General features: G+C 42.9%; 2 protein-coding genes across 4 annotated transcripts in view; one reads left to right on the top strand and one right to left on the bottom strand.

Moving 5' to 3' along the window:
- The window catches only part of IDUA (iduronidase, alpha-L-), an 82,107-nt gene that overhangs the window by 46,484 nt on the left and 11,872 nt on the right, over nucleotides 1-23,751 (bottom strand). The window lies entirely within an intron of this gene.
- Nucleotides 3,659-22,352, top strand: SLC26A1 (solute carrier family 26 member 1). Of its 2 annotated transcripts, XM_019554930.1 has the most exons (4): nucleotides 3,659-3,839; nucleotides 9,576-9,660; nucleotides 14,241-14,891; nucleotides 17,775-22,352. In XM_019554930.1, the coding sequence occupies exons 3-4, from the start codon at nucleotides 14,247-14,249 to the stop codon at nucleotides 19,299-19,301; spliced, it is 2,172 nt and encodes a 723-aa protein (XP_019410475.1). In that variant the 5' UTR covers nucleotides 3,659-3,839; nucleotides 9,576-9,660; nucleotides 14,241-14,246; the 3' UTR covers nucleotides 19,302-22,352. The 2 variants fall into 2 exon arrangements, with proteins under 2 accessions (XP_019410475.1, XP_019410474.1); XM_019554929.1 differs by lacking the exon at nucleotides 9,576-9,660.

Here is a 23,751-nt window from a genome sequence, read left to right as displayed (position 1 = left end):
ACCTTTTACAAGAAGATAGGAGCTTATCATTGTTTCCACCTTTCTGTAACTTGGTCTAACCCACCTTCATTGGTTTCCCTCACAGAACTCCAGCCCAACTATGATGAGCTTCTCTTGCTCCTGCCCTTTCTGGTACCTGCCTGTCACCACCCAGTGGCACTGTGTTTGGCTTTGTGTGGAAAAGTCAGGCCCACTAGGCTTTCTCATAACTCTGCAAGCAGAACCAGACTTTATTGCTGTACATTTAGGGCCCCTCTACATGTGCAGGTAAAGATATGATGGGATCCAATGCATGATCTACACAATCGCACCTCCTACTACGCCATATGTGTATGGCAGGAGGTATGACTGCGGGATCACAAATCAGATCCCATCACACCATACTGCTGGTGCAGCGGAAACCCAATCTTAGACTCCCCTTGTGCTGGCTCCCCTTGCTCTTCAGCTGATGGGACTCCCATCCATGCATGCGCCGCAGGGGTCCTGGAAGCAAGGATACTGCAATTGACTCGGCATTTGCTTCATGCACCCCTGTGGCTGAGACTGCAGCTGACGCAGTGTCCCAGTTCGCAGACTGAAACTGATGTGGTATCCCAACTGTGGGGGTGCTGAAGCAGGGAGCAAGAGAAAGAACCCAGGTCACAGGTCTCCTGCCTAGAATGTTAAGTGTTATTCTGTTTGTAACAAGCTAAGAAGGCGAACAGATAAGGGAGCTCCTCCTTCATACTGAGGCATGTGGGGTACAGGAGAAGGGATTGCTCTGTACTTTGACTTCATCTTAACTTAAAGGAATACAATAAAACTCTGTAAAGACTGAAACTGTGTGCCTGACAGTCTTGTCTCAAGTGTATATTAACAGCCTTTTTTAGAAGCAGGACATTGGTTGCCATGTATTGTGTCAATAGTACAGCTGACAGTAGTTTTACAAAGAGTTTAGATTATGGATTGTTTCGGCTGGTTTGAATAGGGATGATCCTGCCTCAGGCTGGGGGTTGGACCGGATGGCCTCTGGATGTCCCTTCCAGCTTGCCTTCTCTATGTTTCTACAAAACCATACTGGCTGACAGTTTCCAGCTTGCAAGTACATGAGATGGCTGAATATTTTAATATGTTTCTTTTATCAAATAATCTATTGCTCTAGTGACCTTAGGGATACTGTGATAGTAAGGGGGAAGGGAGAGGCCCCCTCTGATGGCACCTAGGGGTGCTTATACACGCCACAGGTGTTTAATTCAGTTTAGTTCTCCCTAAATTGAAATGGTAGGTTTTTAAAAACACCACTTCAATTTAGGGAAAATTAAACCAAACTAAACCCCCGCGGCATGTACACAAGGGTAGGGGCCTGATCCTTACCTGCCTCTCTGACAGCTTAATGTTGCCTAGTGCTGTGAGAACATTTGGAGAGCGAAGACCACCCAACCCCACTCCTGTTACATCTACTCTGCAGCCATCTTAAGTGCCTCCATGGCCCACTGATTGGGAACCTCTGACCTATAGTATGCTTAGCTTTTTGCCTGTACTAGGAGTTAATCCAAGAAGAAAGGAGTGGAGGACAAGCGCTTTACTCAAACTTCAAGAAGCTCATTTGTTTTGGGAATGAGAACAAGCATGGGGGAGGGATTTGGAGAGGGTCCAGAAGGCCACTCGCATGATCAGGGGGCAGCAGGGTAGGCCCTACAAGGGCTACAAGACCTGAACCTGTTCATTCTCCACAAGACAAGGCTGAGAGGGGATCTGGTAGCCGTCTATAAACTGGCCAAGGGAGACCAGCAGGCAATGGGAGAGTCCCTGTTCCCCCAAGCACTACTGGGAGTAACAAGGAATAACGGCCATAAGTTGACAGAGAGTAAATTCAGGCTAGATATCAGGAGGCACTACTTCACAGTCAGGGCGGCTAGGATCTGGAACTAGCTTCCAAGAGAAGTGGTGCAGGCTTCTACCCTGGGGGTCTTTAAAGGGAGGCTGGATAGACACCTTGCTGGGGTCATTTCACCCCAGCATTCTTTCCTGCCCATGGCAGGGGATCGGACTTGATGATCTGCTCAGGTCCCTTCCAACCCTACCTACTATGAAACTATGGTAAATGTTACACCAGAAGAGCATTATTAATAATTTCAAGGGTTTATTAACAACCAAATTGTTTTACAGATGGAATCCATTTCACTAACTCGATATTACCTAGAACAAAGTAGTTTCCTAATTACCTAAAGTCATGGAACTCTTTCATATTACTACTTCTGCTGTGGAGCCCTGACCCTGCCGGCTGTGAGAGGTGATATGGAGCCAAGCAACCTGGCTTGTCAATGGTGGTACACTGCCTCCTGGCCCGTTCTGCTATTACCCTCAATATCTTTGGGGAAATTCTTATGACCTGCTGCAGAACCCCAGGGTATCATGGAACACAATTTGAAAATCACTGACCTAGGTGAAACATGTTATCTCCCTTCATTCCCTACCCCACCTTGGATCCCCAGGGGCTAAGTATGGTGACTGTGCAGGGACTCCATCATGCACCTCTTCCTCTGGTATCCAATGTCATGGCTTTTTAATCTAAGTGTTTTCTACCTCCCATTTGAGATTCTCTCTTCATTTTAGAATAATACTGACTGATAGTTCCTCACTCTTCTTTAGCACTTCTCATCAGTAGATCTCTCAGTGCTTTACCCAGGAAGTCAATATCATTGGCTCTATTTTAAACATAGGGTCAACTGGGGGACAGTCTGGTAAGATGCTGGCTCAAAAGCAATAAGGCCAGGCATTGTGGGCATTTTACATGTGCTCTGGGACGTGGTACTCAGCACTTTAATTACCAAGCTGCACTAATTAAAAGCACCCATGTATCTTGCGTATCTGCATCCCCGTGCTGAAAAAATGGTGGCAGGGCGCTTTGAACTAAAGCTCATTGAACATGTTTTATTTCAAAGCACCCCACTGCTATTTTTCAGCGCAGACACATGCAGGGATGCTTGTACGTGTAACGTGGAAGACTGCCGGAGCGTGCCAATTTCCGTGCTCCAGCAGACTTGATTAATCGAGTCTATTCCAATGCTCTGGATTTCCAGCATGTCAGACCAGGCTCCGCACATGTCCATTGGAGCCCCGTGAATCCAGCTCAGTTCCTATTAGGAAACACTGCCGTAACAAACATTAAGAATCAAGTAACATCCTGGGCTGGTAGATAAGTCTTCATATTTATTTTTGTAACACTCAAAGGCAAAACAAGAACACTAGTGGACCAGAATTAAACAAGATTTGGCACTACAAACACTGTACAAACAATGGCCCTTGCTGCAGAGTCTTCTAAACTTCACTGCATCCATTTTGTAAAAGTTTAGCCATTAGTGATATGGTGTAACCCTCACCTCCTAGTATCCTACCTTAAGAACTAACCAAAAAGGCAACTTTATTACCCTTCCAGACACTGCCAAAATGCACCTGACCTTGAACCAGTCCTTCATTCTCATTCATCAAACATACAAAGTCAAAAGCCAGTGTTAGCCAAAGATGCATAAAGCAGAAAAACACTGAACTAGGAAGTGTGTTCAAAGTTCAGTGATAGTCCGACTTGAGCTCAGCATAATTTTTGGATCATCAACTGTTAATCAATAATCTGAGCATTATTTAAATTCCACCACTCAAACTTCACAGCATATGCTTACAAGTTATGTAAAGGTATAAATGAATACTTACAGTTTGGCCAAGGAGAGATTTGAAAAATCACTTATAATTAAGGAATGTATTGTTAAATATTCTTAAAGTTTTACTGAAGACTTTCATTCATTTCAACAGATAAAAATTGAAAGCTTTGTGCTGAAAACTCATCTCACAAAACAATTCAGGTAAGAATTTTTAATTTTTTTTCTGAAGTAATTTGTAAAGATACAGAATATATCTGAAAATTGAGGCCATTCTGTGTAACTTTTTATGCTATGTCAGTGTTCCAAGTTATCTTCAAGAAAACAAGGTTGGCAATTTCATAGAAGCCTTCATAAATACTATTAATGGGCTGTGATCTCCTGCCATGTAATCAGTATCATAAAAAACAGGCCTTAAGAAAGAACTTGTAATGGACAGCTTTTATTTAGAATTAGCCTGTGCTAAGAAGTAGTCTTATTCATTTGGATCTCTGAGATATCTTTCATTATTCAAAGTCTGAACCAATCATGTGCTGAGAACTGACAAGGGCTTCTTCAGGAATATTTATCATAACCTGGAAAAAATTCAAGTTATTCTGGTGCTTGTGCCCAATTAGAAGAGGGGTAAGAAATAAATGTTTACATTTGCCTCTACAAATGCCAAGGGAAGCAGCACAGCCATGTAAATAGGCATCTAACAACAGGTGACTTGTGACTTACAACTACAATGCTTACTAAACAAATTTAGCTTAGCTAGCAGTTAATCCTTCTCACCTTATTTTAGCTGCAAGGTAAAATACTGACAAGTGGCTTCCATCTACTATCTCTTAGAGCTGTTAGCACTGGAGAATAAATGTGGTTAGTTACAAAAGTTACTATACTTCCAGGGCAATGATTCTCAACTAGGAGACCATGATATCGTTTTAAGGTTGCCATGGGGTGCAGCTCAATATTAGCACCTATACAGGATTCACAATATAAACCCCAGAGATTTCAAACAGGATTCCAAAGTGCCAAAAGCATTCTGACTTGCTGTGTTTGAGTTCCTTGCAATAAAACAATTGCTTGATTATTTTTCTGTAGTCAAAAAACAAGTGAGAGCTAAGAGCTAGCATTTTCTGAGGGGTGCCTTGAGGGATACCTTAGGCAATGAGGGGTGCCATGAATCTAAAAAGGTTGAGAACTATTATTCTAGAGGGTGATCAAATAACATGATGATGGACATGGTATTAAGTGGTATACAAGACACCATCTAGTAGGATTGTTAACTGGGTTCGGCTCTGGCTTGCCAGCAACCCTGCAACTGCATAAGAATTACGAGCTGCAGAATCTTTACGCTTAAGGATGCATTTCTAGTGGACTAAGTATACTTTGAGTAAATATCAGTTTACATTTACCGACTGTGACTGGAAAAGACCCAACCCATCTTCTAATTCCTAGGTTAAATTTGCAGAATTGACACTAAAATAAGCAAAACATGTTTACTTGTAAACTGAGAACATTTTAATTAGAAAGAAACTCAGAGCATTACAGTCACCTTTTACTCTGAAAATGACTCTTCATTAAGGGCTGTTTTAAATTATAGAAGATTTCTAGCAACCTTCTAGCTCTTTGCGTCACGTAAATTCATAACCTAAGAGTTTTATTTTGGTTTTCAAATCCAAATAATCCTGAAACTCAAAAGAAAACTGCATGAAGCTGCCACTCCCTCCTAGAAGTACAAACCAAATAAACCGAGCAGTGTTGAATGATTTTCAAATACAAAGAAAGCTAGCCTAGGTTCTGTCCAAACTCTGCACCATTCAACAAAATTCTGTTTGGTCAATGTTCTGGTTCTGGTTAATGAAATTTCATTTTGCTCTCACCCCATGTACATTAAGGATGCTTATACAAGTTACATTTTTTGTGCACTAAGGCCCCTGAAAGCACTCTACAGCCATGACATAACATGTTCACAGCTACAGGGAACTTTAAAAATGGCCTATCATGGAAAAAATTAACCCTCATTAAATCATCTATTAGCTGAAGGCGCTCCAGAGTGAAGCACCTTAGGTAGCTTCTGTTCAGGTTCCCTGCAAGGGTTAAGTGCAGGAGATTCTGCCAGTGTCCCATGCACGTTTGTGGGGCTGTCAGAGAGGAGAGTGTCCTTGTGCAGTCGTGGAGGAAGAAATAAGGTGGGAGGGGATAGGGGTGGGGGAAACTACTCCTGCTAGGTCTTGGGGAGAGACAGCCCAGACCTGCAGGGTGAAGGGGCTCCATTACACCCACAGCCGCTCACCAGCTCCAGCCGCAGCAAAGCTGAACCACCAGCCATGTGCTGCTGCTGTCAAGAGACTGGGAAACAGTGCCCTCCTCCCCCAACCTCACTGATGCAGTCCAACTCCACCCCCCACACCAGTACCCGAGCCAGGATACCTAGGAGGGGGCCATTGAGGTGGGGGGGGCTCCCTGCCCCCACCCCCTGCCAGAGCCTCTTGACAGTAGCAACACACAGCTGCTGGCTCAGGTTTGGGGGGTGGGGTAGAACAGAGCCCCACTGCCCCCCACCCCAAATACCCTGGCTTGGTATTTGGGAGAGCTGGGCTAGTCTCGTGAGGTGAGAGAGTTCCATTCCATGGCCCCCCTGCCCTAGCCACAGCAAAGCTGGGCCACCACCCGCCACTGTCAAGAGGCTCAGGCAGGGGGGAGGGAAGGGAGCTTCCCTCTGGCCCAGCTTCCTCCAATACCCCAGCCAAGAGGGGCCAGGAGGTGGAGAAGGCTCCCTCCCCCAAACCATCCCACCTGAGTCTCTTGGAAGGGCAGCATCCAGCCGGGCTCTGGGGGAATGACAAGAGGTTTCTTTCATGTAGACAGCAACAGAGCTGCTGAAAGACTATTAACAGGAAAGTACAAGTGATGATAACAGGAAAGGACAAGTGACCATAACAGTTAAGCACTTAAAACATACTTTGCTGATTTAGAATGCTTATCACTACTGTCTGTTTTGCTCTTTACATCACAAAAAAAGGGGGAAACCACAAATCTGAGTATGGTTGTTTACCTCCTTCCTTTTCACGTCCTAGTGTCAAGGTATTTAGCAGAATTTGGATATTAACTGGAATCTGACAGCCACACTGTGAGCATTTCTGCTATGGCCTCTAAATATCTATGTAATTAGGCCTCTAATTACTAAATACCAGTATATCCAACTATGCAGCTACACACATATTGGGCATGTCTACATGAGATGCTTTACTGCACAGTAGAGCATCACTGTCTACATATGCAGACCCTTACTGAGCAGTAATTACAGTAGTTACTGCGCAGTAAAGAATGTGTAGATGGCTGACCAAGAGCAGGGGGTGGGAGATTGCTCCTTGCCTCTGGGAGCTGCCTGCTGCCAGGGCAGGCTCCCATGGCAAAGCCTGGGTGGGGACAATGTCCCCCTGCCCCAGCAGCAGGGAGTTCCCGGCCCCAGCTCAGCAATCATGGAGAAGGGGCCAGGAGCTCCCTGCTGCCAGGTTAGAGGGATATTGCCCCCACCTGGGCTCTGTCACAGGAGCCTGCCCTGGTACCAGGCAGCTCTCAGGGGCAGGGGGCAATCTCCTGGCCCTGTGCTCCCTCCCAGCCCCTGGGCTAGCTTAGAGCTCCATCTGGAGGCTTCAAAGTGGTAGAGTCAGGTGGGAGCAGCCCTCTCCAGGCTGCTCCCATTGGGAGCAAATCTAGTCCCAAATGCTCACTTGTGTAGATGCCTGCTCAGGGTAGATTTATTCTGGATTAAATTAGTCTGCAGTAAACCCGTCCAGCAACATTTGCACATGTAGATGAACCCAGTGCTAGAAGCAGCATGATAGCTCTCACTGTTTGAAAGATCTTACTCTGCTGCTGTCACTAGTGCCATACCGGTGCAATCACTAGTGCCATATTAGTTATATGCATGCTGTTGACCAAATTCACAGGGTATGATGGACAGGTAAAATTTTTCTGCTTACAGGACTGACTGAATCACTTTAGTAGTTTCGTTATGGAAGAAAAGTACCAATCCAGCATCTCCTTCTCTAGGTTTCCAACTAGAAGGAAACAGTTTCAGATCCTGTGGTGGGATGAGCTGAAGCAGAGCTTTCTGCATGGTGCTGATCCCTCAGCCGGAGACAAGATGCCTCTCACCTGTAGTAACCTATCATGATTGTTCACTAAGGTTTCTGGCAGCAGAAACCCAGCTAACTTTGGTCCTTTGAATGTCTCCCCTCTTTCAGAGTGTTTTTTTGGGTCAATTCAAGGGCTTAGTGAAAAGACAGGAAGGAACGTGGGAGTGAGGCCAATTAGGAAATAGAGTTGTTGGTTTGAATAGTCTTTTCTTGCAACTGAAGTTTCTAACTGTATTTTTAGCCCACAAGATAAACCAGTCCAGTGTCTGCAATGCACATGACAAATTAACAATTTAGCATTAAAACAATGGAAGTGTTGCCAGATCTTACTGACAACATTTGGGATTTTCCTTAAAGTGGCAGCTCTTGAGGTTGGGTTAATCCTTCCCTTAGAAGCTTAACTCTTGTTTTAAAATTGAAATTTCTTGTCCTTCTAGTGGTGGAGAAAAACTTGAAAAATGAGAATGCTGAAAGACAAGAAACCAATTAATAACAACCTAAGCTATTTATCATAATCAGTGATATTGCATGTATGCATATATGGTGATTAGTATGTGCATATTAAATCATTTGTTAAATGCTACATGTAATTATGCAGTTATTCAAATTTAATGGTTTTTAAGCCAACCTCACGATTTTGAGGGCCTGACATGATTTTTAAACAACTGCTGATTTTTAACAATGCTGCAGCAGGATCCAACTGCCTTGGTTAGGAAATACAGTGGGCCATATCCCAATGTTTCCTATACTAGGTAAGTCTGGAGTGACTCTTGTGGAGGGTGCAGCAAAGCTATAGCTATATTTACAAAAGTGTGAATAAAAGAATCAGCAGCGGTGGAGTGGAAACCTTATTAGGGTACAATGAGAACAACTTATTGCTTTTAACCATGTTTGCTCACTCGCGATACATGCAACAGTCACATTACAAATAAAACATTTAGGTGGGAGGGCCAAAAAGAGAGCCCATTTATTAGAAGTTACATGGTTAAGCACTATTTTTCTGGCAACTTATCTCTTCTCTTCTTGGGGATGACTTCACTATATCCAAAACAGTCATTAAAATCCTGCAATGATTACAAATATGTTGTTTATACGCTTACAACTTGTAAGAACTGCTTAGCACAAATGGAGACTACTAATTCCAAATTTCTGAGGCGGTGACTTATAACTGGCATACCCACATGGCTATTCAAAACTTCCCTAGCCCAGCAAGAAAAATGCTAATCTTTTCTAAATAAACACTAACTAATAATCAATCGTTTAAAAAAAAATCTCATCTTAGTATCCAAATCCATTTTATACTCACCCAGCACACAGAGGACCCATTCCTCCAGTTTAAATATATAAGTACAACTGATTAAGTTACTTATATTTTAAATCATCAGAGTTTTGATTATTTAAAAGTTACTACTGCCTTTTCTAACTAGCTACATCTCCAGCATTCAAAAAATACAAAGTAATCAAAATGACCTGTAATCACCGTATGTACTCAAAACTGTTTCATGAAGTTTCAGATAACTTACATAAAATATACCAGCTATCAGAAGCTATAATTATCCTTCAGACAGAGTACTGTACATAACTGTTCTTATATAACCATTGCCCATTTAGTGTTTTTACCTAAGTACCATATGCTGCTTTTCAGTAAACAACCTTTTAGGTAAGCAGGAATAGAAGTACATTTGAAACGTTTGAGCCTCGTCTGTGGGTCCTGATTTAGTCTTTTATGTCAGCCTATCAAAAGCATCCATTTGATGATGGCACTGCCCACCAGTCTGTAAGTACTCAAAAAAAGCCACTATATTACTTATAGACTGACTGACTGCATTCCCTTGGCTGTATGAAGTTGGATGGAACTTGTATTCTGTCCAATCCTTGCATTTTCAGAAGTAATTTAGGTAAGAAGACGTACACGTATATTTTCTCCTGCATTTTAAAACTGAAATTTGTAATTCCAGACTATTCATTATTTAGCCAATATTGATCATATACTCTTTAATCTGAATTAGTTTTGTACTGTATGTGGTTTTTTGTCTTCCTTCCATTCATATGCAGAGATTCATTTGCCCCAAGCAATTTGCTGACCAGTACAATCTTGCTTAGTGTAACAGCTCAGTATGTTTTAATCTAAATATAGGATGGATTATATAAAGAAAAAATAAGGATCAGCCTTACTGGACAATTGCACAGAAAGTTGTGATTATTTTATTTTGCATCATTGAAATAAAAATAGCTCAGAATTTCCTGGAGAGATACATGGTTGACCTTCATTTTTATTCAATACAACCCCAATGATAAAAATTATTCACTTGTATATAACTTAAATCCAGTTTTATTTTTTAAAAAAAACTATTTAAAAATTAAATCAGACATGACAGCAGCTTATGTTAAGACCCAAATGTACTATCTATTAAAATGATTTAAACAATTTTTAAATTTTTTTCATCCGCGAACCCTCCATAAGTTTTCATATGTTAAAGGATACTGCTTTTTAACATGATACAGAACAGGGGAGAAACACCTCACAATGTGTTGGATTAAGTAAGGGCTTGCTTCCATGTATCATCCATGAAGCTTATACTCCAAAGATTTCTTTGGCTGATATGTCTTATACCAATGCCCAGCCAGCAGAACTGTATATGTATATTAAGGTTTTGCCATCATAGCTATATTAGTTAGGAGGCATGACTTTTTTCACACTCCTGATAGCCAGCAAGTAAATCAAGTCAGAACATTTATTTTCTATCTTGATGGAGCACATACTGGTATTTGTAGTTTTTCAAATGTAAATATTTTCATTTTCCCTTGTATAGGAAACCTTTTTTTAAATTACTTTTATTTTCAGTTTAACTAGTAAGTGCAGGGATTTTTATTTCATTGGACTAATTCACTGAAAATTGAGACTGATTTAGAATAAAAAATAAGGAAATCTTGTTTTCCCTTTCCAATTTACAAACTTAAAACCAGATGGGATGGGGTGAGATGTACTAATTCTGGTTTTTAAAAGTATTTATGTCTTTAAATATGCAGTTACATGTATAGTGTGGCTGCAAGAACATTTAAGCAGACTAAGTACCTAGTTTTCATAGGTGTTTTTCCAAACCCTGCTGGAAATCTAACTCCATGTTTAGGGCCTTAAATACTTTTGAAAATCTGACCCAAGGTAACAAAAAAAATGGCCTGTTTACTTATTACAGTTAATACGTCCTTCATTAAAAAATCAGGTTTAAATGCAAAAATATATTCTGTCGTATAGCATTTATTTAGTATATTTGAGATTATTTTTATTTAGAAAACTATTCTAAAATGCTGGCTTGCTATGTTTTTAATTACATTTTTCATCCAAATGCAGTCTGATAAAAATTCAGAATTAAAAACCCATCATCTAGTGAATAATAAATGTATTGTGTAATACAATACAGTAAATACACACTATTTTCTCACATACCACACACCCACAAATAAGACATGTATCTTGCTTGGGGAAGAGCAGAATGAAAAAAAAGATATTTCTAAAGTTATGGTTGCATCGAACAGGGACAGAGCATATACTTTAGTTCACTCAACCTCACTTCCCTGCTCAAACAGAAATTAAAACTGAAGACTAGTCTCCATGTGTAGATCTACAAATCTGAAATAAGCTAAAAACAATCTGTTAGGCTGTGACATAGGAGAAAAGAGGCCAGGAGTAGCTAACAGACTGCAAAAGAAAGGTTAACCTGATTAGTGGAACATCAAGACCATGAAACAGGAGAGGTGGTCATTAATACCAGTGGAATGAAGAGCAACAAACAAATAAATCATTAAGCTTCCTGAATAGAAATGCCACTACTGCTGCCAGGCACTTGGCTTTAATCTTTGGGTGGAGGAAGAATCAAAATGAAGTACTTGTATTTTGGACAAATAAAAAAAGATTAGCTTTTCTTCTTAAGACACACACCCCAATTCTGGAAAGTTAAGTTTTGAGGAAAGAGTGTGTATAGTATGTGAGTAAATATGAAAATAAAAAATTGTAAAACTTAACAGACTAAATAGATATTTCTTATGAAGCTTTATAATTGCTTCAATAATTGTGCAAATAGGTATAGTATAGCCTCCAGTTTATCAAAAAGAAATAGATACAAAGTTTAGGCCACATTTGTTTGCAAATAAGCATATTAAGTGGTTATACAAAAAAATAAGGACCTTTCCTTTTAAAAAATCAAAAAGTACAAACCAAAAGATTAAATAAGTTATTCAGAACAAAGTTTTTTATTTGTTGATTTCAACCAGGGGAAGGCAATTATTTGGGCCCAGGGGCCACATAACATAGGGAGTTTTGATGAGTTGTTTTGTGGGTCAGATCAGCACCATCCCTTCCCCCCAGCAACTCACTAAAACTCCATATGGGGCTGCAGGCAGACAGGAAGCGATGTTCAGGAGTAGATGGGTAGGCAAGGCCAGGATCATGGGGTGGTGACAGTGTGGGCTGGGGCCTGCGGCAGAGCCATGATTCATTCCCTGCACATCCCTGCCCTATGGGTGAGGGTGTTGGGGGGAGGTGTAAGGGGGCATGTGTGCATGTGTGTGGGGGGGGAACTGCTTGGGCGCTAGGTTCTGGGAGCCAGCCTGGGGTGAGGGGAGGGAATAAGGGGCAGGGCGAATATTTAAAAGAGCTTGCCCAGGCCATGCAGTCTATAGCTGCCTCTACAGTGCTCTACTGAGTGGGGCTGAGTCTTGCCCACTCCCACCCAGGGCAAGCTGTGCCGCACTCCAGCCCACTCGCACAGCTTACTCCCAGTGCATCTGCAGCCACCTGGGTGCTGCTCAGCTCCCCTTACCACAAGGGGTGGCTCCTTCTCCTGCTCTTGTTCATGCTGTGCTGCTCTGGGTGGGGAGGAAGCTTCAGCCAGGTGGCTCCTGCCCCAGTGAGCAAGGTTCTGGTTTCAGCTGCCTTTCACCCACTCTACCTGCCCAGTGCAATGAGCTGCTACCTGCAGGGGGCTGAGTGGGTAGAAGGCAGTCAGGAGCTGAAGCCAGAGCCTTATGCACTGGGGCAGGAGCCACCTGTCTGAAGCTTCCTGCCAACCTGAAGTGGCACAACACAGACAAGAGCAAGAGGAGGAGCCACCCCTGGAGGTGAGGGGAGCTGAGTAGCATGCAGGTGGTTGCAGCCACACCAGGAGCAGCCTTGGTGGTAAGCTGTGTGCGCTGCCCCTGACTGGGGCTGGCAGGCATGGGCAGAAGCACAGCACTGGCTACTCTGTATACTTTGTTTTCATAGGATATTCTAAAAGAGGGTGGTCATTGTGCACTATCTATACATGCATTTACACAAATACAACTTTTCATAGGATTCACTTGGTATTCCATACTCTCTTGTTTTCATCAAAGGTGTGTGCAGAAGAAAAGAATAGCAAAGCCTGTGTAGCCTGTCTTTCAGTGGAATGACACCTGGCATAACATACATGGTATTTTCCAGCCTATGCATTCCACTTTAACTGTCCATCTGTTTGTATGGGCTTGTCTAAACTATAGTTCTTCTGTTGGCTACAGCTATGGCAATGTAGCTATGTCAGCAGTCCCTTAGCAAAGATGCAACGAGGTACTTGCCAACAGAAAACCAACACCACCTTTCCAAATGACATAAGCTGAAAAAGCACTCTTCTGTCAGCATGGTTGCATCCACCAGGTGGAGTGCAAAGCTAGGTCAGAAAAAATTGGCATTACAGATTACCTTCCAGAAAACATAGCTAAGGTTGGAAGAACCATAGGTTGCACATTTAAATGTATAGTAAACATTTAAAAAATTAAATGCCCTGACACTACAAATATTAAAACCTCAGTATCCTGACACTAGTATACTACCTCCAGGTTTAGTACTTCTATTAACAGAACCCTCTCCCCATAGGTTGAGAACATCTGCTGTGACAACTTACTACTCTATGCATAGCTTCCACATCAAGGCCCATATATCCCATAATACAACTACGTTCCATTTCCTCTATGCTAATTCAAAATATTTAGTATAAGAAGCCTTATATTTATTTCAAATTTTAGTATTCAAGTATACGTGACCATTCTAGTGTGAGGCATGTACTTCACTCAACAATGGTAAATGGAATTCTATCTAACATATACTACGTGTTAAAAATAGTGACAATTAATTTAGCTGTTTTTGCTTAGTGAAACAAATCTGAGTCCTATGAGTGTCCGCTGGATAATTTACAGACTGTTGGTTATTTGGAAGCTCTTTTCTTTATTAGAGTTGTTCAACTCTAGATCTCAGCTCCCCTGGTATTCTTTTAAGCAGCTGATTTAAACTTTATTATGAACACAAGAAATTAAAAGTAACAAATTTCAGCAATAAATTTGAAAAGTTGAAAGTATTTGTGCTGAAATATTTAGTGCAGTATTTAACTTCTGGGAGCTCTGAACACTTACAAGTATTAACACCACAAGAACTCTGATCCTAACTACCATTTTTTTAACATCTTAGGAACCGATGCATGAAGTGAATGCACAGAAAATGGAAAGACAAATAGAGGCCATCAAAATAGATGACAGTTCAGCATCTGCATTTCAAATGGAAAGAAAGGTTCACACGAAGATAAACAGGAAAGAAATTATCCAAGCCAAGCTGAGGAAGAGCTGTTCCTGCACAACACAGAGACTGAAAAACACAGTCCTAGATTTCTTCCCTGTACTACGATGGCTTCCCAAGTACTCCTACAAAGAGTACATCTGGGGGGACATTATGTCTGGGTTAGTGATTGGGATCATTTTAGTTCCCCAAGCAATAGCCTACTCCCTGCTAGCAGGTCTGAAGCCCATTTACAGCCTTTACACATCATTCTTTGCCAACATAATTTACTTCCTGATGGGCACTTCCCGACATGTGTCAGTTGGCATTTTCAGCTTAATAAGCTTAATGGTAGGACAAGTTGTGGATCGAGAGCTGCTCTTGGCAGGGTTTGACTTGAATGACGATGCTCCACCAGCCTTCAGTGACAGCTCTCCATGGAAGAGAAATGATTCTAACATAACAGCCTTCAATCTTACCTTTGCGGGGCTGAATGCGGAGTGTGGGAAAGAGTGCTATGCCATCGGAATTGCTACAGCTTTGACCTTTCTGGCTGGAGTTTACCAAGTAAGTTGCTACCTATGTAAATGGGTTGGATATGAAAGTCTTAGGCAACATCCAGATAGCGTGGCAATCTCAAACATGCTATGACGCTCCACAAATAAACAACCCCATGTTAATGGGCCTGCCCTCAGCAGTGCACAATGTGGCTACACTGCTTCTAGTTAGGCAGGAGGCACTGTATCTGAAGAGCCGGTTTGATAGTGCCACTGCTGAGCACTGTCGTTCTGCAGTCTAGGCAAGGTCTTATGTGCATCCCCATGCTTCTCACTTCAGTTAAACTTTCCCCACTTCATTTTAGTGAAATGGTGATTGACATTTTTCTTTCAGGATTCCTGGCCCTATATTACGAAGCTTATATTTAAAAAAAAATCAAACAAACAAACAAACAAAACCACCCCCCCCCAAAAAAAACCCCCAAGTTAGGCAAATAGATTTTATTGTCTAGTAACTTTAAGTTTAAATTTACAAAAAAGAATTCCAGGGCTACAATAGCAAGAACTGGACTTGATGACCCAGGGGTCCTTCCAATTTCTGTACACCTTTGTGGGACAACTGCTGCAGTTCAACATACCCAAAATTACTACTGGCTTTAATGGAAGTTTTACTGACACAGGTCATGATGTTCAACAGCATTCTGGCCTTGGGTGACAATGGTAGCAACAGAGGACAGGCAGGCTGTGGCAGCCGTTGAGCCAGCAGCGATGGTGGCTGATGTTCCTGTGCCCTCTCTTTAAGTGTATGCCTGGGGCTGACGCCTCAGTCATCCATCCTTCATTTTGCTACTGTCTGGGAAGTTCCCAGGTGCCAGAAAGTCAGTTTAAAAGCTCCAACAACTTTGATTCACAGCTTCTCATGGGGCTGTGGCACTTCTGTTCTGACTCCCAGAACAGCTGTGAAGCGTAAGTTAGAGTGAAGTGCTCTAACACCAGAGCTTGTTCGTGCAATTATATGATCAATATTACTCTCGTATTAAAGGTTCATGGATATTAATGTGCAAAAAGGATATATAAAGGACAGGGAAACTTGAAACAATTTAATCCTCTTTCTTCAAGTTTGAATTTTGCTGAGTTAATAAGTCTTTGGGACTAGAACTCTAGAGAGGCAGGAGAGAAGAGTTACAGGAAGACACCACTTCAAAGTGTGATGTAAATTTAATCTCCATTAGGTTCCAGCAGTGCACACTTCTTAAAGTCTTAGGATCTATGTATGCTTCAGACCATGCCACAGTGGTATGAAAAACAGCACATTAAAAACCTGAGCCTTCTACCCCATGGTCACACTCTTTTCTGTCTTCATCAATCCAGAATGGAGAGGCCAGCTGAACAGAGATGCTCTCTCTCTGTCCCTCTGGAGGTGTGCATGTGCACACGCACACATATTCTTTCTCAAGAGCAAGGCATGAAATTTCCCTAAGCACACTTAGCAAGGATGAGTTCAGTGCTATGAATGCAGATATAGCACAGTTCCTCTTTCTCTGTACTGGTCAGTGAAGTAACACATTACTCAAAGCAACTGTATTCGACCACAGCACTGAGCAACAGAATTTGAGCTTGAATGCAGAAAGCACAAAAAAGAAAGCTCATTCACTAGCCTGCATTTCAGAGAGTGGCTATACAGGACAAGGGGCACATTGTTTCATACTTGTTAACCCACTTGCTATCTCAGATCCACCGAAAGTAAGGGGGTGAGAAGGACATAAAAAGAGCAGCTTAGGTTATCATTTTTCTTTTAATTTCCTTACATTTGAAGCTACCTTAAATTAAAAAGATGAAATAAATAGTCACAGTTTTTATTAAAACTGGATGCCTGATACCCTGTATAAAACAAAACAGAAAGCATGGCTTAAGTGTCCAAAAGCAACTAGAGGAAGGAGGGGACAATGGTTAGTTAGGCCACTGGCTTCATACTTCAGAGACTCTGAAACACGGTTCCACTAAAGGCTTCTGTGCAGCTTTGTACAAGCCTGTATTTCACCTCCCCTTTGTAAACAGGAAGAATAGCACTGTCCTACCTTCCAGGAGTGCCACGAGCACAACTACAGTAAGCCTCTAAGCCAGGGGCAGGCAATTATTTTGGACAGAGAGCGGCTTACTGAGTTTTGGCAAGCCATCGAGGGCCACATGACAGTCAGCCCAGGGCAGATAAATATTAATTTTCTAAATTTTTTAGGGGCCCCACGGGCTGGATAGAATGGCCTGGCAGGCCGCATTTTGCCCACCCCTGCTCTAAGCTGTGTTACTTGGGCAGCCCCTTTCAGACAACTTAAAAACTCCTGATTTGAGAAGTACAGATGCTCAGTACTTCTGGGGATGAGGCTGCTTGAACACACCTCAAAAGACCATTCAAATCCTGAGGTATCCAACATCATTGCACCTGCGTATGGTGTCAAAGTTATAAAGAAAAACACAGTTCAGTCTTGAAGAGTTTTTCTTGAAAGTGATTAGCTAAAGACAATAAAATACCACTTTTGCTGGAGTTGAAACCTCACAATTATCATGGCACAATAGGGACAAAGCTTTATTTTACTTTCAGCAGAGGTGAAATAACAATTTGCTGTGGCTATAACAGAAGCACTCAGGATCTAGTTCCCTGCCTTACACTGGAATAAATTCAGACAAGCATGCATCACTTCAGGTGAGCTGCTTTGAATTAATACCAGTTAATGTAGTTCAATTTGATCCACTTCAAGAATTGCTTTTTTCATCTCTTTTGTTCATGATATATCAAAGCGATAAAAGGAATTCACACATTTTACACATGGATCTGAAATAACAACAGTTCCCTGCTGGTTTAAGAATTAGAACTGTCAAGCACTCTTTACCTACAGGTGCTCTTCCCTCTTTAGTGCAGTATCATTTATTTTTCATCTTCTTGCTTTTCTTTCAGATCCTGATGGGAATCTTTCGTCTTGGCTTTGTATCTGTATACCTTTCAGAATCCATGCTGGATGGATTTGCAACTGGTGCTTCTTTAACAATCTTAACTGCTCAAGTTAAGTATCTTATTGGAATAAAAATCCCACGCAGCCAAGGGCTTGGGATGCTTGTAATGACCTGGTTTAATATTTTTCGAAATATTGCTCAGGCTAATCTCTGTGATGTAATAACAAGTACTATTTGCATTGTTGTGCTGGTCGCTGCTAAGGAAGTGGGAGATCGATACAAACATAAACTGAAATTCCCGCTTCCGACAGAGTTGGTGATTATTGTTGTGGCCACACTGGTTTCACATTATGGGAAACTGAATGAAGTTTATGGAACCAGTGTCTCAGGTGCAATTCCAACTGGATTCATTCCTCCCCAGGTGCCAAGTTTTAATCTAATGTTTCGAGTTGCTGTAGATGCCGTGCCTCTTGCTATTGTTAGCTTTGCATTCACAGTCTCCTTATCAGAAATGTTTGCCAAGAAATATGCCTATACGATCAGAGCCAATCAGGAAATGTTTGCTATAGCATTCTGCAACATTATTCCATCTTTTTTCCATTCCTTTGCAACCAGTGCAGCTCTTGCAAAAACTCTGGTCAAAACTTCTACAGGCTGTGAGACACAGGTATCAAGTGTTGTTAGTGCCATGGTAGTGCTGCTGGTCCTGCTGTTCTTAGCACCACTGTTTTATTCTTTGCAAAAGTGTGTCTTGGCATGCATCATCATAGTCAGTCTCAGAGGAGCCCTTCGGAAGTTCAAAGACGTGCCACAGCGATACTACCTGAACAAAGTGGACACTGTAGTCTGGTGTGTGACTATGCTCTCCTCTGCCCTAATCAGCACGGAAGTTGGGCTTTTAGTTGGTGTTGCCGTTTCCATGCTGTCCATCATTGGTCGGACTCAGCGGCCACATACTTCCCTGCTGAGTCAGATCCCCAGCACTGTCTTTTATGAGAATGACCAGGAATATGAAAATCTCTCCCCTGTTCCAAAGGTCAAAATATTCCGTTTTGAGGCACCACTTTACTATGCAAACAAAGACTTTTTCGTGAAGTCTCTCTATAAAATGACAGGGCTAGATCCTACACTGGAAGCTGCAAGAAGGAAGAAGCAGGACAAGAGGGAAAAAGAGCATCTACAGAAGGAAAACCAAGCTACAAATGTTAATGGATTCAGTCAGGCAGATACAACTTTACACTTGGTCCCTAAACAACTTGATTTCCAGACCATCATCATAGACTGTTCCTCCTTCTCATTTTTGGACATACCTGGTGTCAACACACTGAAGGAAATATTGAAAGACTATGGGGCACTAAACATCACTATTCTCCTGGCTTGCTGCACTCCCTCTGTGATTGACTCTCTGAAAAGAGGGGGGTATTTTGAGAAGGATGACAGAAACATGCATGAAATGCTGTTCCATAGCATACACAGTGCCGTGCAGTTTGCAAGGGACAGAAAACCTTTGGCAGACAACTCCACTGTTTAGCCTGAAAGGTCCATAGTTTCTCCTATGTTGCTTTCCACATAAGTGGGACAGTTTAAAGTAATTCCCATATAAAAAAAGGCAGACCCTTGACTAGCTGCTCAGGAGCAATCTGCCTCGTTGACACTGTCTCAGGAGGATGTCTGCAGCATGTTGGACCCAGCACAGAACAGTCTCTGTGAGGTTGCAGATTACTAATAATGGGATTGAGGACCGATGGAAAGAAACAGAGATGCACTCAATTACTACCTGCACTATCACTTTAAAATACATATATTGTGCTGGAAGGCAGACTGGAAGTGCTTTTCCCTTGATCTACAAACTTGTACTCTGGGGCCAGATCCAGCATGCCACTTAGGCGCCTAAGTATTCTACTCTTTAATCATCAACACCAGCCTTCATCTTAACCTTAAAACCAGGTTACAACATGTGGCAAGGGGAAATAAAATCCACCCTCCCCCCAGTTCTGAACAAATAGTTTTACCTAGGCCAGAACACAGTAGAAAGGGATTGCCCTTAGAGGTGGAAGGGGCTAAGGCTATGCTGTCACAATAAAGACTGGCCCCTCTTGGCTCCCCAACTGTCTGCCCCTAGCACATTGACATCTTACAAGTTGAGGTTGTGGTTGTTTTTGGCACTGCTCAAAAATGTTGCTGACCTCTGCTCTAGTACATCATCCTATTTATCACAACAGATTTAGCTCATTTGGTTAGATCAAGGTTGCAAGTTTGATCCCTGATTGTACCAGATGACCTCTTGAGGTCCCTTCCAGCCTTACTTGTCTATGAGACATTTTTTCCCAGTTAAAAAGAAACTAGACATTTTACTAATATACTAGTAGCCTCAGGCTATATTATTTAAGATTGAAGCAAAAGCAAATATAATTTTACTGGAATGTGCATTAATTGGCTATATTATATATTATGTACCAAAAACATATCTAGGCAAAAACAATCAAAAGACATTTCATTAGTCCTGTCATCATTAAAATTAAATGTACATCTCTTTCAGAGCTTCCTTGATCATCTTGACAGTGCATCTAGTACTTCATTGAAAGTTATTTCCACACCTGAGTTCTTGTTCTAACTAGAGGTAAAATTAGTGAAAAGGTTGTGAAAAAGGAGTTACATTACCAGAAACAGCTAACAGACAACAGAACTGCAGAACAAAGAATAGTTTTATTAGTGTAACCATTAAAGATCATTAAAAATAAGGTTATAAACATTTGTAAAATGAAAGGTTTAGCGGGAATCAGGTGTATAATGAGCCGGGTCCTCAACTGACTCTCTCATTTCTGCTGCTACCACTGTCAAACAGTTGGTTTTAAACTCTGGATGGAGCAGGAATCAAAGTGGTGGGGAGGGGTGGTGGGCAGGCAGGGGGCGACATTAAACTGCACCACTGTATCCTGCCCCACTTGGATCCGTCCCTGCATGGTTGTATGAATCAGACACATCAAAAGGCAAGACCATGACACTCAGATTTGCTGTGAGAAAATACTTAACAGTATTAAGAAGAGGGAAGTGCTTAGATTTCAGTCTCAGCTACACTGGTGCATCCCCATCCACTTAAAATGAGGAGTACTAGTTTAACCAGTCTGACTCTGTGACACCATGGAACCATCTGTCACGAAGGTCTTGAGCTTAATACCTAGAGATTTGACTGCAATAATGTGTTCATATCATTTTTGTCAGACTGAGTGCAATGCAGAGAGGAATAAACAAAAATGGAAAAAAACTGAGGGCAAAAAATGCAACAAGGAAACTCTAAAATCTAGCTTGGAATGAAAGAGGTGGGCCCATTTGAAACAGTTACACTGGCATGAATGTGGTGTTACAATGCCACTTAAGTTCTTCTGCCATGAAGCCTGTTTAACGACATGATCCACTAAAGAGCTGGTTTCCTATCCCCACTGCTAACCATCATCATGCTGCTACCTTGTGTTCTCCCTGCTGGCCACTGGTTTGTGGTCTTAGTGTGCAGGCACTTAGGCAGCAAGAATCAGCCCTTTCGCTTGTATTAGGCCTAGCATTATGGGGTCAGGGCCATAGTTGCTCCTGCACTATATAGTTGTACAGTGCAGCAGGCTACCACTATAAGTGAATAGGAGATCAAGCTATAATGACTTAAGGCCTTAGGACTGGCACCTGAGGAAAAAAAGGTAAGAGATGGAGTTCTAACCTGTGAAATTAATCTGGTCTTAAAGATGGAGCAGAAATAAGGGAAGTCTTAAAACTAAAGTCCAGAAGTCTTGTTATTACTTAAAGAAGACAGAGTTCTAACTTACAGTCAGAAGAAAAAGCAGCTGGCCTTTTGGTCTCTTTTTATTACATGTGCTAGAAAGGGGTTGTGGAGTCTGGTGGCTCTTTTTAATGTAAACTCTCTTCCATCCTTCTTTCCATGAAAAGTACATCGTAGTAGATCTGAGTGAGGTAACTCAGGTGTGGGAGGAAGCACTGCTTTGATGAAAGAAGCCTACTGACTAGAGATTTTAGAAGCAATTTATATTCTGAGTTTCCTTACACCAAGTGTTTTTGAGCACTGACTCACATGTTAGTGTACTGGGAAATGTACAGTACTCACATGCCAAAAGCAACTTCATCTATTTTTTTTTTACTGTACATAGGTATAGGGTCTTCTGACTCTGAAGTGGCTAGTGATGGGATTTTACTTTCATGTTGGTTCAGTATTGGGGCTTAATAAATACTTAGATGAGATCTTTAATACCTCTTACACTAGGACTCTTTCTTGTGTGGCTAGAATATATATTTTTTCAAGTGTTGTGTTTAGTATAAAAGTCATGTATTTAACCTTACTTATTCATAGCTACAGTTCAAAGGAGGGATATCTTGTTTCAGGTCTGTATGCCTGGATAATGGGTCCAAATCTCTATGCAAGTTCTGCCCCTTGACTACTGAGGGCATGTGGGTTGGTAACTAACCATCTGGTCAGAGAATGAACCCCCATCACTGAGACTATGTATGTCATACAGCCTGGAAATGAAACAAAATGTATTATTTTCAGTTAAAAATAAAGTTCGCTTGTTTGTGAAGACTGCCTGCCTAATGGTGGTGTCCTTCTTTAGAGCATAGCTTCTCAACCTGTGGTTCACGTACCCCTGGGGGTACATGAGACACAGGCAGGGGGTATGTGGGCATGGAAAACCCCCACAGCAAGGGAGCACCGCTGCTCCCCCTGCCGCTGCTGGGTTCACATCCAGCTGCTCACCCCCAACCCTCAAGCTGGCCAAAGGCTGCTGCAGGAGGGGGAGGGCAGGCACACAGATACCTGCGTACTCCCTGCCGACAGGCAAATAGGTTTTCTTTTTTATCCTGCCTGGGCTTTGGGGGTTGGGGGGGGAGGAGGGGCAGACCGAGACCCCCAGAGTGCAGGAGGTACAGGGCGCTGCCCTGCTCCCTCCTGCACTGTGGGGATTGGAGCCATAACCTGTCCTACCCGGGGCTCAGTTCACTGCAGGCAGGAGGGCTGGCAGTGGCACCAGGTTCTTCCTGGTGCTTGGGGCAGGCTGCAGTAATGGGAGGGGGGCTGCTGCCTGCCCCCACCCCCAGCGCCACTGCCGCCATAGACGGGGAAAAGCCCTGTGCTGCTGCCAGATCCTGCCTGTAGGGTAGGATAGGCCGCTCTGTGCTCTGAGGCGCACATGCAGTCGCCACCAGCATGGAGCTGATGCTGGCGCTGCGGACCCGGGTGCAGCTGTTTGCAGCCTGCTTGCTGTAGCTGCCCCAGAGCCTAGGCTGGATACAAGCGGTGCCGGTGCCGGTGCCGGTGGTGGCACAGGATTTTTCTGGGCTGCGCTGCCTCAGGGCCCCGCCCTGCATCATCTGCTCGGAGTCACAGCCTGCTGAAGCCTGGAGCAGCTCCTTTGCAGCCTCCTCGCTGCAGCCAATCCAGGCTCTGGCTAGCTGCTGCCAGCCACAGAGCCCAGGCTGCTTGCAGCAGGGCTTGCAGCCTCCCAGCCACCTGCTGGGAACAGCTCCGGGTCCATGGCTGGCAGCATCTGCCTAGAGTCTGGGCTGGTGGTGGCGTGCCAAGCAAAATGGCCTTGTGTGCCATGCCTGGCACACATGTTCCAGGGGTTGCCAACCCCTGCCCTACAGACTTATCTCACCACACCATGGGCCTCTGCTTCTCCCCATCACCCCAACCCCTGCTGCAGCAGCCCCAGAAGCAGCCAACACCACCTGCCTGCACTACAATTATGGTTGGTACCTATCCCTTCTCTCCCCACACTTCCCTCTCTCGCTTCACCCTCCCCACTTCCCTGTCTCACTCTCTCTCTCACCCTATATCCTTGCCTGTCTCTCACTCTCTTGCCCTCTTTCCCTCTCTCTCTCTCTCGCCCTCCTTCCCTCTCTCTCTCACCCCTTCTTCCTATCAAAACTATGGTGAAAAATTTGATGCACAGCACATTACATGGCACTTCAAATTCCCC

This window comes from Crocodylus porosus, unplaced genomic scaffold (assembly GCF_001723895.1).
Source record: "Crocodylus porosus isolate Cpor-Errol unplaced genomic scaffold, CroPor_comp1, whole genome shotgun sequence".
In the NCBI taxonomy this organism is placed as follows: domain Eukaryota; kingdom Metazoa; phylum Chordata; order Crocodylia; family Crocodylidae; genus Crocodylus; species Crocodylus porosus.
Note: the sequence above shows the minus strand (reverse complement) of the source record. Positions and strands in the feature narration are given on the sequence as shown.